Here is a 17,987-nt window from a genome sequence, read left to right on the forward strand (position 1 = left end):
AAAAAAAAAATCACATTCACATCCAAGATCACTCAGGGAAGACTGAGATGCCTCGGATGCCTTTCGTCTTGAACCACCAGTGGAACGCCAAAAGAAACATAGCTGAAGAACTGCCAAAAGAACTGGAATAAGTTGAGGATGAGAGTTTCTAAAAAGAAAGGCTAAAAGGGGCTGACACTTTGCTAGAGATGTAGCAGCCAAGGACAGCAACGTATGCCAAGCATATATACACACTCTGCAGTTAGACTGAAGAGTGTGCTGAGGGGCAACTTTAATCTCCCCAAAATAAAAAGCGCAACTGCAGTCTTCCCATTTCCCTGCAGCTATGCTGTGGGCTTTAATCAAGAGCACGACAGCCTACCATTTAAGTATATTTATCCGATGTCAGTGCCTACTTAGACTAGTCCCGTAAATTCGTCTTAAAACCATCTTTGGATTCAGAAATTGGGAAGGAAGCAGTTAGAGGAGAGACTCTAAAAGTACATTCGGAATCACTTTGTCAGCCTTAGAAATCTTTTCACACTCAGCAGGGAGGATTCTGTGCGGTGGATAGGAGGGAAAAGGCAGCCACGAAGCACCCATCCAGGTTTCCTTGGACAGTAAACAATGCCTATCTGGAGAAACAGGCAGTTAGGACTGAGCAAGGGGTTCTGTTCTTTATTGAGATGACCTCCGTGTACAAATACAGTAAAAGAACTCCTCTTACAATAGGCACCATTAAGGTCTTCATTTGTATTAAACTGTAAGCAAACAATGTTCAGCTGTAAAAGCCTTTGCAAGTCAAAGATAATGGCCTTCCTTGGTAAACTGACTGTTCTTTACAATCATCATTATTTATACTCCCAGGAGGTTTTGCCTAGTGCTCCAATAAATTCTGGAAAGAAACAACATGACAACTTCAGCAAGTCTCATGTTAGATGGAAAGGAAAAAAAAAAACTAGAAAGTGTGTTTCATTTGGGGCTCTCCAGTGTTCCTGCCTGGAGAATCCCAGGGATGGGGGAGCCTGCTGGGCTGCCATCTATGGGGTCTCACAGAGTCGGACACGATTGAAGCAACTTAGCAGCAGCAGCAGTGTCTGGGTAGCAAGTGCTTCATATAATTGGAGCAGGAAGTGGAATTAGGAGGAAAAAAAAAAAAGCATATACAGACTTTTCAGCCTCAGATTTCCAGGTCAGACCCATCCTTCCCACCTCCCAGTGCTTCCAAGTTTACCAGAGTCAAAAGAAAACCCGTTTTCATGGCCTCATTAGAGGTTTTACTTATCACAAGTACAAAAGAGTGCGCTTCTCCGTGCGCTTCTCCAGGCTTTGCAAGTCCATATTTGTATTAGGAGTTTCTGCAGGACTACATGATGGTGTTTATACTGAGCTGGGCGAGGGGTGGGGGGTAGGGGTGGGGGGAAACCATCCAGGAGAAAGAAGTATCCCCCACCTTCTTCCACCAGGAGACATGGCCTGTGGCTAAGACACGCCCAGAGTCTGGGACAAGCAGGGAAGTCAAAAGTGTTCTTCACTTAGAGGAGGTTTCCTTTCACTCCGTCCGCCACCTTTCAGATTCCAGCAAAGTTTAAACCACAATGGTTTGGAATCCTAACAGCAGTTTTGAGGATTATGATACAGAATGAGACTCTTCAAACATTGTTAAAGACACAGAACAGAATGATGCCATCACTCACATCTACCAACTGCTACCCCAAGAAAACATTTATTAGATCCAGACTCTCCCTGGCACCATATGGTGGGAAAAGGTGATATTGAACTGCACTGGCATTTAAACAGAAATCTGATCTCGGCTATTCAAGGATGTGCTCACCACTGGGGATTACCTCAAAATTCTTTTTTAAACTTTAAATTTCTTTAAAGAACTTTAAAATTCCTCCACATTAAAAATTCTGTCAGGGTGTCAATACCAGTATTACTTAACAAACCTCACCTTTACGTAAATTTTTAGGTCAAGTTTACAGAGTCAGAACAAAAAGCCACTCAGTCCAAACACTGCTGGGTTGCGGACTAGTTAGTGCTCACGGTCCATTATTTTAATCCGGCTGTCACTCCGGGCGTTTAGAAAGTGAATACACTCGGGTCAAAGAAAAAACCGTTCGCTCCCGGGATGACTGCTCATTATGGCCTTGAATCCTTTTTGGAAGGAGGTGCAGTGTACAGAAGTAACTATATCAGAAAAACACCCCTCTCAGAACACTGTCACCGACTCAAGCCCCGGCGAAAAGGCTGCGGAGTGAATGCAACTGAATGTCGAAGACAAAGGCCGCATGAGAGTCGGAACGGGCTCTTTACTGAGCAACACCAAGCGTCTCGTCATTTTCACACATTAATAAGCCACATTGAAAAATAAATTAAAATTTTTTTTAAAAAGAAACCAGGTTGACTGCCCATTTGGCACCTATCAGACCCCTTCGCCACTTGGGGTGATCAGGCTGGAAAGGAGTCAGCTGGTACGAGCCAAGGACCAGCACGGGGGTCGACGGCTCCAGCAGGTAGGAGTCACGTGCTAGCCACTTAACTGGGAGTCCAGGCCGTGGCTCATCCCCACCATGCTGCCTCTTTCCCCTCCAACACCAAGACACTATCACAAGCTGCAAAGAGAACACACGGTGCCTCAGTGCTCTGCGCAGAGGATGGAGAAGGGGCAACCGAGGAAAAGCCGATAAACGTCGAAGTCCCAAGTTATCTCTAAAGGGACATCTTTACTGAAGGATGAAAAAGAAGGCAAACAAGTTCACCCAGAAGTACTCGTCAATGGTGCTTCTCAGCAGCTCTGGGATACCACCTCATTCTCACACTGGGGGAGGGAGATCGGTAAAAAGCCATCATTGGAACAATAAACAGGTATGTCTGCCATAAAAATCATCACACTGCATTTTATCATAAATGCGAAAGGAAAAGCACCTATGTTATTTTCATTTCTATCTCCTTTCTCAGACAACCCAGACAGCCTGAAATGAGTAAGGATGACCCAGAAACACGGTGTTCCCTCTTCAACCTTGAGGCTAGAGAACTACAGCCACAAAGACCCGTGGGACCTAAAATAGGAATAATCTGATCTAGATAGCTAGCTCATAACACTTCACATGTTAACATCCAACTCCACCTCCCCCAAAATGACCCTGAGAGGCCAATAAATGAAGGTGTGAGTCTCCCCATTTCACGCAGGAAGAAACTGAGACTGAGGGGAAGTGATTAATCTGAGACCAACAGCTCTCTTCCCAGAGTCTGGCATCCCTGCTGTCAGCTGAACCGTAAATTCTCTAAGGACAAGGACAATGTCATATTTTCTAACCCCTAACATAGTCAGAGGCTTCCCTGGTGGCTCAATGGTAAAGAATCCACCTGCAATGCAGGAGGCCCAAGAGACGCAGGTTCGATCCCTGGGGAGGGAAGATCCTCTGGTGAAGGCAATGGCTACCCGCCCCAGTCTTCTTGCCTGGAGAATCCCATGGTGGGCTGCAGTCCATGGTTCACAAAAGACTGAAATACTAAACAACAACAGGGTGAGAGCATGGTAAACAGCCAAAACACATCAGCTGCATCTAACTCAGCAGTCTTTCAAGCCAGAGCCCAGTGGGACCTTTGTAACCATACAAAGCCCACCTCCAAAACAAGGCTGAAATCACTTGTAAAAATAATGGGATTTCGGGTCATTTTAAAGTTATATCGTGTTCTCACAGAAGAACCATTTCATAAACAAGAAATATGCAATTGTACAATCCTACAGACCCTTCTCCCTTCACAGCTACAGTCATCCTAACTAATAACATGTTGTGTTCTCAGAGCAATTTTGTTTTACAAAGTGCTTCCCCATATCTCATCTCATTTAGTTCTAATGCCCTAAGAGAGGACAAGGAAAGAAAACAGAAACTTAAATAAAACCCAACTGACATCTTTACTACTTGTTACAAGCGCCTGTATTGGTTTTTAAAAGCAGACAACAAACAAACAAACCCCCTGGCACTACCTGGGGGGCCATAAATTAGTGCAGCCTTTCTCTCAGAAAACAGCCGTTAAAAGGGATCTGAACATAAACACCAGTAACACAAAGTGATCATTTCACTTCGGGGAAGTTGGAATTAAGTACAAAAAGATACAGGAAAAGCACAGTGCACACGTCACTGTGGACAACGGCCCCCAAACTGTGAAGAAGCCTTCAAGAACACACAAGACAAGAAAACTGTGCTACAGGCTGACCAGGTGCCCAGCAGCTATTGGAAAGCAGTGCAGGGGACTTTCCTGGTGGTACCGTCGATAAGAGTTCTCGTGCCAGCGCAGGGGACACAGGTTCCACCCCTCGTCCAGGAAGATCCCACATGCCTCGAGGCAACTGAGCCCACGGGCCACAACTAATGAGCCGGCATGTGGCAACTACTGAAGTCCGTACACCTAGAGCCCGCACTCCGCAACAAGAGAAGTAGCCCCTGCTGGCCCCCAACTAGAGAAAGCCCAAGCACAGCAACAAAGACCCAGCGCAACCAAATATAAACAATCTTAAAACAATGATGATGCAGAATCCTCTTTTGGTAACTGAAATGAGAGATAAATGCAAAGAGCCCAGAAGAGACTATCACGTAAGAGTAAGAGCCACGTATGTACAACGAGATTTGCACAAGTGCAGGAACGCCCCGCTGCCGCTGCTGCTGCCACTGATAAGTCGTGTCAGTCGTGTCCGGCTTTGTGCGACCCCATAGACGGCAGCCCACCAGGCTCCCCCGTCCCTGGGATTCTCCAGGCAAGAACACTGGAGTGGGTTGCCATTTCCTTCTCCAATGCAGGAAAGTGAAAAGTGAAAGTGACGTTGCTCAGTTGTGTCCGACTCTTACTGACCCCATGGACTGCAGCCCTCCAGGCTCCTCCATCCATGGGATTTTCCAGGCAAGGGTACTGGAGTGGGGTGCCATTGCCTTCTCTGGAATGCCCTGTAGGTGACTGCAATAGATTTTACCTTCATGTTGTTGTCTGCAATGAATGACTTCTAGGACAAGTTAATCTTTTTCAAACAGGGGCAAACATTAATGGCCCAATTACATATGAGGATTACATGTGGATTTTATTTTCCCGTGAAAATGAATCAATGACTGCAGTTATCATGGATAACTGAGGATATACCTGGCAGGAGAACGCATCTCTGAAAAATGGGTCCAAAGGCAGTATCCCCAGAGGGCCTTCCACTGTAGCAGGGGCTGGGTTTCACGCCCTGGTGGTGTCACTGGTAAAATGTGCAACTTTTGTTCCTAGACACCTGTTTTCTCAGCTGTGAAATTCTGATTAGTGAAGCTCACCTTTTTCCACTAGATCCTTACCAATTCCCTCCCACCACTGGACAGGATTTTAAATACCCAGTAAATATTTCCTAAACTGTGTGATGACAGAAAATTCAGCTTCTACTCATGTGGCGTTAACAGGGTGAGATGCATGTAAACACCAATTCCAGAGAGGTAGTTTTGAGGAGGCAGGCTCACAGAAAGGGGACTTGGCTCTGCCTGATAGGAGGAAGAGAGTGGCAAGCTGTCCAATCAGGTCACAAGAGCGGTCAAGGTGGGCTCAGCAGGACTGGGCAGGCAATCGGCCGCAGAGCAAGCTGAGGAACCAGGATGTGCAAAGACCAGGAGGCTGAGTCAGCTGCAGTGGAAAGGGCAGCCCCACGCTCAAGGCAGAGCAAGGGATTTGCATACTGCGCTGAGGACACACTTAGCTGAGACTTGATGGATGAGTCAGTGTTCAAGAGCAAGGAATACTGCTCCAAGGTCCAGGATGAACATCTCTGTGGAAAGCTTCAGTGCCGCTCTAACCTGAATTCTCAATCTGTCACTCTGGTTCACCACCCCGTCAGGTTCAGAAATCAAGAGCTGGATAATACAGAAGAGATTCAACCACCAGAGAGTGGGGGGTGGGAAGAGATCACATCATTGTCTAAAAATTTTTTTTAATTATATTGTGTTAGTTTTAAGTGTATAGCAAGGTGATTCGGTTAGTTTCGGGTGTGCAGCAACCTTGTGTTAATTTCAGGTGTACAGTAAAGTGATTCAGTTTCGGGTGTACAGCAATACCGTGCTAACTGCAGGTGTACAGCAAAGTGATTCTGCTACACTTTTTTTAATTTTTTTATTCAGATTCCTTTTCATTACAGGTTTATTACAAGATACTGAATATAATCACTTTCTAATCTTTAAAGCTTTGTTCTATATTCCAAAACGGACTTTAGAGTCTCTGTTGTTGCTCTTCATTTGGCTTGTTAAGAGGCACAGAATTCATATGATTTATTCATTTCTGAGTCAGCCTGGAAGGCTGCTGACAGGCCTCATATCTCTAGGTTGGTGATTTCCAACTGTGTAATCATACCTTCTTGAGCATTTGTGCATAGCATGCAGTTTACAAAGTGCTTTCACATCAAAAATCTCACTGACCCTCCCAGCCACAAGCCTGTGAGGTGTATGGAACAAGTTTTCCGGGTGAGGAAGCAGCTCAGCGAGGTTATGTGGCTCGCCCAGGGTCACACAGCCAGCGCAACACAGGGCTCAACCCTGAGCTCGGCTCATATTCCCAATCTTGGCCACTCTGACCACAGAGGTGCCCTACAGATTCAGAACAAGCCCCTCACAATCTGAGGCATTAAATTCCCCAAGCCCACATACAAGCAATGAGGCATGGACACAAAGCACAAAACACTCCAGTCCTAATAAGGTCGACATCCAACTGCTGCTAAACAGAGTACGCATTCATGCAGCGCCCCTCCTGCAAACCCAGGGAGGGAATAAATGCAAGAAACACATGCACAGCCCTAATCCCTTCTCATTTCCTCCTGGCACCTGTTTCTGCCCCCACAGGCACCAAACACTTCTAACAGCTGGTAGAAATGAGAACCAAGAGATAGCACACACAACCACTGTAGATCAAGCTCTAACCCAAATTGTGGCTGGGGAAAAAAATGGAGGAAGAACCACCCAGATTTAAGAAGAGAGCCACAAAAACAGGGTGCCAAAAAGTCTCCCAACATTCCCCCTGGGTGACTCAGTTCCGTCAACCAGAGGGTCTCCTGATGGAAAACACCTACCCAACACTTTACCCCAAAATACTGCTGATTGACCCAGAGAAAATACGTGACAAGAGCCATGGGGGGAATACAAAGGGGCAAAATGTGTGGCTATGAAGAAGATGACCTTCTAAGACTCCTGGTAACTAAACACTGCTGCCAGTATTTCAATGCTCACTGCCTACCTCTTCATGGGTGGTGGAGCTTGACAGACTTACAAAATTAGAACTTAAAATCCAATTTAGGCCTTCTAGGCCGCACCAGCTCTCAGAATCAGCTCCCAAGAACTGCCAGTAGGGTTCCCCTTTCTAAGGCCTTCATACGTCCTATGAATATGTGAGTAATTACGTGTAATGTTCTCATTACTCACGCAGCCTCATTAACACATCCGGGCAGCCTTTGTTGACTGCCCAGCCCAGACCCTGGTGAGGATTTGAGGGCAAATGATTTCCCCCAGCGCCCCGTGGTCCCCTAAGCAGCAAAAGTCAGGGGCAACAATAAAGTTGCCAGAAAAAGCACCGAAGCCTATTTGTCACAGACCCTACAAAAGCAAATGAATTCAGAAGCCTGGAGAGCAAACACAGCCCAGGTCAGCTCTCAGACACACCGGAGAGGATGGGGAGGCGGCCCTAATAAAGTAGGGAGCAAGTACCAGCCGGGCCCCAGGGCATCTGGGACCTCAAGGCTTTTTCCAATCAGGACTAAGGAGACAGGCAGCTGGGGAGAGGGGGGTAGCTCCACCAACTGGTGTTTAAAAAAACAACAAACACTCACTTGCAACAGATCCACTCCTGCTGGGGAGGCTGACAAACTGCCTCAACTTACCCCCAACTTTCTCAAGTGAAAAAAAACCTCTCCAAAGGCTGCCAAGAGCCTCGATTATGGCCTTTTCCCCACCTCCTGGAGCTACTCTGATCATTCCTTTTACCTCCAATTCATCTGGACTAAAATATGGGGAGGAGATCCAGCCTTTCACTCCCTGGCCAGGGTCTGCTGGCCTCAGTTTTCCCGTCTATAAAATTGGACTCAACAGTTCCTTCCTCTCCTGTGAGCTCACTACAGAAACAATAACTGTGGGCGGCTATTTCAGCACTGACTGGGGCTTCTCCTCAGGAGGCTAGTCTTTCCTACAGTCCAAGCTCTTCTGGTACAATTCTTCAAATGGCAGAAAAGTCCTAAGAGGCATGGGCGAGGCCCCTCACAAGAGTAAAGTCTGTGGCCAGACAGACAGGTGGAAGTAGAAAGCAAGCCCAACAGAAACACAGGGCCCTGGGCTAGAGCCCAGCTGCCCACTCAGGTGGGCCCGAGACCCGGCCCTTGAGAACGGGATCCACCTCTGCAAAATGTGGGCCCCTCCTCACTCCACACATCCTGACAAACAGAACAAGAGAACAAGACAGACAAAAGCCACCTGCAAGAGGTGGCAGGACAGGACATGCCAGAAGCAGGCAGATCAATCAACCGGGAGCAGGGGCAGCTCTACTTTCGACAATTGTATTCTGAATCAAAAATGAATGGAAAACCCTTACTGAAAAGTGGGAGACTGTCAGAAGGCCAGGGGGTTGTCAGAAGTCAAGAAAAATTATATCCTAAAAGGATAAGGAGAAATCTCACTCAAATTGTCTTTTTAAAAAAAGGAGACCAAAGACATCCAAGTTACCACCTCCTGGAACGAAAGTGGTCTGAGATGAAGGGGCAAGTGTGGAGAAGGCTTTATACACAAAAGGGACCCAAAACACCAAGTCTGGGGCCTGGAAAAGGAAGCAAGGTTCGCAGAGGAAGGGCGGGCAGTCAGAGGTGTGAAGAGACTAGAAACATGGGAGATGGAAAGAAGCAAGAGAAACTGGTTCACACAGGAAAAACTGAAGCTCGATGCGTCGTTTCCATTAACAGGCAGGCTTAAGGATCTGAAATGGAACAGACCTTTACAGTATCTCCTAAATAAGACAAAATAATTAAGGTTGCTGGATTACAAGACACAAGCTTCTGAACTCCACATAAATGAAGTGTAAAATCATTCATCTTTCTAACCCCCACCATCCTGAGAACGACACAAACTCTGAAACTGTTACAATTACCTCAGCAGGGCCGCTCTAACTGACCCGCATTTTATCTATGCTACCTGGCATAACCAGATAAGAAGTCTAGTTTAATATTTGGGAATTAAGGCTACATATAATGGAAGCACTCTTAGAGCTCATAGGGACCATAAGTTGGTTAGCTAACGTATAAAGTCTGTTAAGCAGTAAATCTTTAATATATATGTATATAGGGTGAGCATATACATATATACATACAAGTGAATGTAATGAACACATAAATATGCTTTTAGTTACAGATTTTTTTAAATTATTTATTTGGCAAGGTCTCAGCTGCAGCACAAGGGCATCCACTGTGGTGCCCCAGCTCAGCTGCCTCAAGGCCATGTCGGATCTTAGTTCCCTGAACAGGAATCGAACCAGCGTCCTCTGCATTAGAAGGCAGATTCTTAACCACCGGACCACCAGGGAAGTTCTTGTTACAGATAATTTTGAGAATTCGTGGTACTCCACGTCAAGCTTTTTTGTTTGTTGGGAAGGGAGTTCAGCCATTAATGAAGCCTGGTTCTTATAAAAGGGACCCACTTGCAAAGCAGTATGGGTGTGAAATCTTAACAGATTTCACCCAAGTCTTTTAAATGGCAGGCCCACATGTAATTTAACAATCTCATTTTTACAGTAATTCACTTTTATAAAGGGCTCCCAAACATTCACCTTCAAGTTTTCAGAGAAACCAACTCTCTTGTCACACTCGTTCAAAGGTTTATGTAATATTTAACTGAAATTGCAATAATAAGTGTAACTGGAATAACCAGATTTGGGAACAAGCAACTGGCACTTGGCAAGCCTTCTATATGGGTAAGAGCCAAAGGGGACAGAGGCACACACTCCCCGGGCCTGCCCACTGGCAGGGAGCTTCATGCAGGGACGTGACGGCCAGGATGTCCTTCAGCCAGAAGAACTGGGTAGGCTGGGCGGGTGGAAGGTGGTTAGTGCAAGACCTGTTGCTACGATCCTGGGAAAGATTTAGACACAGACCAGTAACAGGAAGACCAGAACCATACAAACAGAATTCCAAAAAGGAAACTACTCAGACTGAAAAACGTATGGCTGAGTGTTAAAAAGCCAGGTCTTCAGACCAGTATGACCAAGGGCAAACCTTAAAAATAAACCTAAAAACCCTAAAATAAACCTACAGACCTTAAAAATAAACCTAAAAAATCTCTTCAGCATCCATTTACAATTAAAAAAAAACTTGGAATAAACTAGAAGAGTGTGCATCTACCAAAAAACTCAAAAGTTCATCTTCACAAAAAAAAAAAAAAAAAACCCATAAGGCAAAAAAAAAAAAAAAAAAAAAACACCCAACAATGCCTACCTGCAGCTAACAGCATCGTTCCATCCATACTGCCCTGGCAACATGAGCTGTACTCTATAAAAATACTGCCAGTATAACACCTCTCAATTTTTACAATTCACTCTGGAGTCTGAGCTGCCTACCTGAGCATTTCATGTCATTTTCCCAGATTCAGATTACTAACTGATTATGGTTCGCTTTACCAAAGTTGCATATGTTTTGAGTGACATGTTTCATTCTTATTTTTCCATTAGCCCTGTAATTTTTAGTGTTCGATTTTGTAGGACTTGATGTTCTTCACCAACAAAGACACCATGCTACGTGAGATACAGCTCTGGTTACACAGATCTGGACTGTTCAGTAGGACAGCTTCGTATGTTCAGTCACACGAAGCAATGGCTTGTCCAATTTGAGCTGTCCTGTGAGGATCAAAAATACACACTAGGTTTCAAAGACACAAGATGAAAAAAAAAAAGGTAGATTTGTATAGATTTCTATTTGTATTGATTATATGTTAAAATGATCATGTGTTCAATATACTAGGTTAAATAAAACTCTCATTAAACTAAAAAAAAAGTTCAGCTTAGCCTTTTCAATGTTAGGCTTAACATGACTTTCCCGTATCGTCTCAGAAAGAAAGGGTTCTATTTAAAATCTGAAAGACACTGATTACATACTCAAAAAATTTTTCTCTTTCTGAAGGAGGAAATTTTAAATAACCTTTGGAGCAGGATATATATTAACACTGGAGTTCTTTCCAAGGCATCTGGAAGTGAGTCAACAGCCTTCAGCCAACCAACAAGAACTGGTCTGACCTCTCACGACAGGAAACAGCCATGAAACCATCTAAGCACCAAGTAATTCTAGTTGGCCCTTTGGGCCAATGGCTGTGGGGGACACACAAGTCAGATACTTGTCTACAGTAAAGTAATAATAACCCAGGTAATCATAAATTGGATCATTTTTTAAAGATTTTTTTTTTCCTTTTTAAATCTCAGTAACACACTTTGGACTCTTGACAGCAGTATTCCTTCCATAATCTCTCCACAGGACGATTGTTGCTAAACTGTTTCTGCTCAAAGACTTATGTGAAAAAGAGAATGGTTTTTCTCCACTACTAGAGACAGGCAGAAAGCAAGCCACCTAAACAGCTCAAAAAAGAAAAAAATACAGCAATTAAATAAGGTATGCACGGTTTTTTCCCCCAGAACCATAAATAAATCAATTGGGTGTAAAACTGGTGGGGGTGGGGGGAACCAACTTATAAATCCTACCACTGCACTTTGGTGTAGTTCTACTTTTTCTCTTTACCATTTTATGCAATCATAGTAAACTTTGCTTTTGAATCTTGTAACAAACTTTTCCCAGAGTTTTCAATCATACTGCACTTTTAAATCAGAAAATTAAATACCTAAAATTTACAGCCTAGTATTTCAAATTCTTCTTGAGCTGTCCTAGAAATCAGATAATTTGTTTTCCTGCTAACTGCATGAATCATATCTTCATGTGGCATAGATTTTTATTTCAAGCTCACACCTTCTATAAAGCATCAAATATCAAATAAGTTTTTAAGTCTAGGTATCTTATCTGTTACACTCGACGGTAATAACCAACCAGTGGAGTGACAGGAATGGCATAAGATACCCATAGAGCAAAACATGTAACTTTTTATTGTCCAAGTGGATTGGGGCTTTGAAAGGCAAATGTTTTCAGTTATTTGAGGTACTGTAGTGGGAAGGGGCTTTGAAAGGCAAATGTTTTCGGTTATTTGAGGTACTGTAGTGGGAATCGTGCCCAGCAATTAAGACAGGATTACACTACAATTTATGAGTTTTTCAAAGACGTCATTTAATATGAAATATAATAATCATTTTCCCCAAAGCCTGCCATCTACAATCCCACCCCCAAACTGTTTTGCTAGAACAATAAACTAAATGGCAATGCGGCAGGCAGCTAAGGCTTTTGAGACCAACTGTAGGAAATGCGCTGCCTTCCACCAGCTCAAGTAATGATTTCATCTTACATAGAAACAGCATAGTTTCACATCTTCCGCGCACATCATCTCACGCACGCGATCTCAGATAAAGTGAAAAGGCAAAAGCATGTATTACTTTTTACATATTTTACATATGAATAAATAAACCTAGATTTCCCGCTCCTCGTGCTCTCGTTCTGAAGAACTGAGCCCAGGACACCAGACTTGCAGCCCAGTGCTCTTCTAAGCACACCTACCGATGACTGGTCTTTATCTGCCCCAACCCCTAAACTACTCCATAGGCCTAGAACTGGCATAACGAACAAGTGCCACTCTGGTGTTTCAAGGCTTCCAGAAAAACCAACAGCTGATGCTGTGTAGCATCACCCCGCCACGTCCTGCCGTGACATCCCCAACACGACTTAAAGTGACAAGGTGGCCAAACCCATCACGCGGTTCTCCTGCAAAGCCAAGCTGCGCCACTGAAGTTTCCCCTGCTTTGCAAAAGCATTGACGAGAAAGCACGACCACCACCGCAATAATTGCCACAGCCGTTAGCAGACCTGGAAACAGAGGAAGTGAAAACGTTTTCGCAGACAGGAGGCGTCTCCGCCCTGCTGCCCACCCCCGAAATGGAACCAGAGCAGGGTCGGGGGCGCTCGCAAGGGGACCAGAGGCTCCCAGCGCTCACCTGGAGGGCAGTGCAGCGCTTCGGGACGGAAGGCCGAGGCCGATCGCATCCTCCTCCTCCTCCTCCTCCTCCTCCTCCTCCCCCTCCTCCTCCTCCCCCCGCGCGGCGGCAGCCGCCGCCTCCGCACCGCTCCCTCCGCCCCCGCAGCCCCGCCGCGCTGGAACCTCCCGCCCGACTTTTGACGTCACGGAGGAGGAGAAGGTTCCACCCGGGCCCGTCCCTTTGTGACGTCACAATGACAACAGAACCCGGCCGGAGCGTCCGGGAACCCGGAGCCGCTGGGGGCGGAGGGAGGGGGCGGAGGCCGGCGCGAGGCAGGGGAGGAACCGGGGGGCGGGGAGGGGGCGCGCTGACGTCTAGCCGGCTTAACCTGTTGCTCCCGGGCCCGCACTGGAGCCAGCGGGCCAGGCCGCGGGGAGCCGGCCGCGCCGCCGCCGCCATGCTCTGCCGTGCGCGCGCTGGGGGGCGCCCGCCGCAGCCGCGCGCTGCCCGCCCCCTCCCCGCCACGCCCCCGCCCCGCGCGCCGCGCCGCCCCCTCCCCAGGCGAACCGGCCGCACCGCCCCCGCGCCCCACCCACCCACCGGCTCGCCCGCCCGCCCGCCGGCCCGCGCCGCCCGCCCGGAGCCCGCAGCCCGCAGCCCGCCCCCTACAGGCCGCGCGCGGCCCCGGACCCGGCCCAGCCCGCTGCGACCCCCGCGCACCGCCCCCCCCGCCCCCGCCGCACCGGCTTGAGCACGTCGGGAACACGGGCTCCGCTCCCCGAACGTTAACTCGTGCTCTGCCTCCTGCGGCCGCCGCCAGACACCGGCAGACAGCCGGACGCCCGGAATCGACACAATCCGCTGACCACCGGGAACAAAAAATCCCACCCCACGCCGCTCCCCAACTTAGCGAGGGCTGGGGTGGGGGCGGGGGTGGCTCTGGTCCAAGTTCTACCCCCTTTTTGCTTTGTGGCTGCACCCGGATCGGACGTGCCCCGGGAAGGGGTCCACGCTCGCAGGCAAGCTTGTCTCCCTGCAGTTTCTACAGCCCGAGTTTAAACTAGTCTTTTGCATTCTCCTCAGCCCTCTGCAATGCGGATGTATTTTAATTCTTAAATTCTTTAGGGAGCAGCGTTTTAAGTTGGGCTTGATTATTTAACCTTGCATTTCTTTCATAGTTGAAGTTTACGTGTCTAGGTTAGGATCAGCCCTCAAGAAGAGGTATTCAGCTTTTCCATTAAATCTATTTTTTAAAAAACCAGTGCCCCGAAGGTCATCTCCCATTACACACATCACACTGCTCAAAAAGGAAAAATATTAACACCAATTTGTCCACCCGAGTTAAATCAAACTTTCTTATAACATTGCATTATTCCTAATGTGTGTTCATTCGGCCTTTTCTTTTTTTAATGGGTTCTTTGATTTAAAGCATGCAGCTAATCACCGATCACTCGAGTGCATATTTGGTTAATCCTCGGTCCCCCCTCTCCTCTCCCTCCCCCCAAACTTAAAAAAAAAAAAGAGCCACCACACACAAAACAAAAACACTCCCCATGCCAATCAAAACGTAGCTGTACTATGCACAAAACAAATTTAACTATTCCAAACCATTTAAATCTCGGGATAATCACCAAATTTCAGAAGCCCAGTTAACTGGGAGAAATTAATTGTAGTCACTTACATTTACATTCACATGCCTACTTAAAAACGTTAACTATATTCTATGTCTTTTTCCCCTAAAACTGGAAACCATGAATTTTTAAACAAAACCAGTCCCATTATTAAAGTCAATCCCAACAAATGCATTCCCTGTAACATGATTCCCAACTGGTTTATGTCGCGAACCAAATAAGCCAAAACGACCACATATATTAAATTTGATGTGCCAGTGCAAGGAACAAGATCGCCATAATCGGACCCTCGATTGCAACTTAAAGGTCTTCCAACACACACGCGTTACACGATTTCCCAAATAACATTAATAATAATAACAGACTCATTTGCATGCAAAGTGCAATATGGGGACAAATCCGCCCGAGAATGCAGTTTAGTTATATTACCGCAGCCCCCACCTCCCCGAGTAGGCTCCACCAAAATCCCCTGCCTTTCATCTAAAACTAGATTATGGTTGTGTCATTCGAGGTCAATTTATTCACTGGAGGTATCGCTACACCAATCTGTTTTTTCATCCAAACTAGGCAGACACGACTTTGCCTGAAAAGCCTTCTTTCAGAAAAGAAAGAAACAGCCTTATCGGACGCTGTGTTTCAAACCCTTCAGCTGCAGAATTATCTATAAACTTGACATTCACAGCCATTGCTTAAAACTACAAGTCAAAGGATGTGTTGTTAGGAGCACTTACGTATTTCTTCTGGATGATATTCCTCTTGGGTCTTTCCTTGCTCATTCTGAGATCCAAATGCTGATTGCAAAAGGGGACAATTGCTTCATGAATTTAAAGCCGTCAGAAATTTGCAAAAAAATATCCTGGTGGTTTTTATTGTTGTTGGTGGAGGCTGATCTTGTAATCCGACTTTTCTTCCTCTTTCCCCAAAGCCCGATTCGCCTTGAAATAAATCCGAAATTGGGAAGGGAAAAAAAAAAAAAAAAGCCAAAGACGAAGCAAACAAAAAAAAAAATTCACTTTAGTAAAACACTCATAATGGAAAATTTCCCCCGAAACACACACACACAAAAAAAACCGACGCCCTTCACTCCCCCCCCTTTTTCCTCCAAAAACTACATCAGCGAAACGTGAAGGTCCTTAGTGTCTGAGCTGTAGTTACATCTTGGAAAAGAAAAGGGAAAGATAAATAAAAAATGTTGGAAGTCACGTTTGTGCTGCAGCAGCAGTGCGAGCAGAAGAGTCAACTCCAGCGGCGGCGGCGGCGGCGGCGGCGGCAGCACCACAGCGAGGGCTCGCCGAGTCTCTTTTTTCCAAGCCCCCTAACCAATGAGATAGAGGCTATCCAGCCCAACTTTAAATGGACTCTGCTTTTATACAAGTTAGGGCTCCTCGGATAATTCCCCGCCGGACGCCAGCCGAAAACTCCCACAGCTGGGCCACCAGGAGCCCGCCTACTCCGGTGCCGACCGCCCCTGGCCCAGCCCAGAGGACCCTCACGGCCCCGTCGACGAGATACCCGAGAGGCCTCGACAAACCCTTCTAGGGCCACCCCGCAGGCATCGCTCCCACGCCAAGCCTAAGACTGGAATTGAGAGAGGCTCCCTAGCTCAATGCATGGCACGCTCGGTCGCTCCACCTCACCCCCTTTCCCCAGCTTGCCGCTCACCCCTCGGCCGCCACAACGCTAGACCCCGCCACGCCTCGTGTCTACCTGCAGCCGGGCTGCTGGGTGCCAGTGCCCCAGGACTCCTGGCCCCGGGGAGAGCCGCCTATTCCCGGGGCACCTTAGAATGGTCCCCTTGATCTTCTGGAAGTTGTAGTCCCCCGACTACAAAATGGCTATGGCCATGAGCGCTGGGAACTACAATTCCCAGCCTGCCCCGCAAGCCTGTCACTCAACTCCCTTCCCCTCCTCCCCGCCCCCGCCCCCCTCGCCGGCCCTGCCAACAAACGCTTGGACGTGTCCCGCGTGTGACACTGAGCGAGGCTGGCTCGGGATTGGCCCGCAGAGCGTGTGGTCCGCGAGCGAGGAACTCCCCACGCCGGCCCGCCCCCGCCCCCCGACCACGGCCCCCCTCCCCCCGCGGCGGCCGGCCCCCTCCCCGCGCGCCCCGCCCCCACCCGCGGCGCGAACCGCCTGTGGAATCGAGGAATCGCGCGCGCGCCGCGCCGAGCGGCGGGGGAGGGACGCGCCGCGTCCCGGGGGAAGGCCTCGGAGCGTGGCGGCGCGGGGGGCGGTGTCGGCTAGGGGTTGGAGCCCGTCCTGAGGAAAACTGGGCCACGCACCAAGAGGAATCCTCGGTGCGAACTAGTTGATCGGCGGCGCCTGCTGCCTCGGCGGCACAGCCGGTGTCACCTCAGGACACCGCCTCGCGTCTCCACACGGAGCGTGCTGCGGTCGGGCTCGGGGGGAGCCCGAGGTCACCTCGCGGAAAGGCCACCTCCCGGCGCGGCACGCGGCCTGGCGGGCGAGAACGGCGTCGGGGGTGGGGGGACCCCAAAAGGGAAGCCCCGGCCGCCGCCTCCTACAAAAAAAAAAAATCACCGTCTTTTAAGAGATCGCGCTGGATCTTGGCTGGTCCCGGCGTCTCTTGCGTCTGGAGTGCCTGTTAGCGAGGCTACAACGTTGAGGGGAAACGAGTGGAATATGGAGTCCGAGCCACACAGACCCGCACACCGCGAGGAAGCGTCTGGAACGCCGATTGCCGGGAATACCACCCGCGGTAGCCACGCGAGAACCCGCGTTCTACCTGCCTCTGCCCCCTGTTGTGCTCATTTAATCGTTGATCTAAATGAAGGAGGCGGTCCCGGTGTATCTCTTCGGCCTTCGCTTTATTAGCTACTTCAAGTCTCTCTTAGCCGGTCTGCATTGTTAATTTCCTTATTCGCACCGTATGTGTAGAGCAGTGATGTTTTAAAGGATCTCCTCTCGGGCAGTTCTTTTAAGAAACGAGAAGTGAAATTAAGTACGCCTTCATACTCATTCCTATACATTCAATTCTCCTTCCCATCCCCTAGATTCTCCTTATGTCGGAAGTATCATAATCGTTAGGTTTTATCCGCAGCAGTGTTTGAAGTGTTTGAGGAGTGTCTAGAAAGGTCTCCGAAACTGGAGGTGAGAGACCTGTCACACCACCCAGGGCCCTTTCCTAAAAGGTACAGGATGGCCTGTCTGAGCTGGTCGATTTCATCAACAAATTAGTGATCATCACATCTTATGGAGTGGATTATGTAATAGTGTTAGCCCAGCTAAAAAACAGACACGTTATTAAAA

General features: G+C 47.9%; 1 protein-coding gene across 5 annotated transcripts in view; it reads right to left on the reverse strand.

The window, feature by feature from the left end:
* JARID2 (jumonji and AT-rich interaction domain containing 2) overlaps positions 1-17,435 on the reverse strand; it is a 230,643-nt gene extending 213,208 nt beyond the window's left edge. The window contains exons 1-2 of one of the 5 annotated variants that reach the window (XM_042236974.2): positions 17,259-17,435; positions 15,449-15,652 (exon numbers count right to left, since the gene is read on the reverse strand). In XM_042236974.2, coding sequence (XP_042092908.1) covers positions 15,449-15,493 — 45 coding nt within the window. In that variant the 5' untranslated portion in view covers positions 15,494-15,652; positions 17,259-17,435. Of the gene's footprint in view, positions 1-13,104; positions 13,285-15,448; positions 15,653-15,920; positions 16,058-16,379; positions 16,579-17,258 lie in introns of those variants that run through there. The other 4 variants (XM_027959027.3, XM_060403774.1, XM_027959026.3 and 1 more) reach the window with 4 other exon arrangements.
* Between the last annotated feature and the right edge of the window lie 552 nt (positions 17,436-17,987).

Source organism: Ovis aries, chromosome 20 (genome assembly GCF_016772045.2).
Source record: "Ovis aries strain OAR_USU_Benz2616 breed Rambouillet chromosome 20, ARS-UI_Ramb_v3.0, whole genome shotgun sequence".
NCBI classification, from domain to species: Eukaryota; Metazoa; Chordata; class Mammalia; order Artiodactyla; family Bovidae; genus Ovis; species Ovis aries.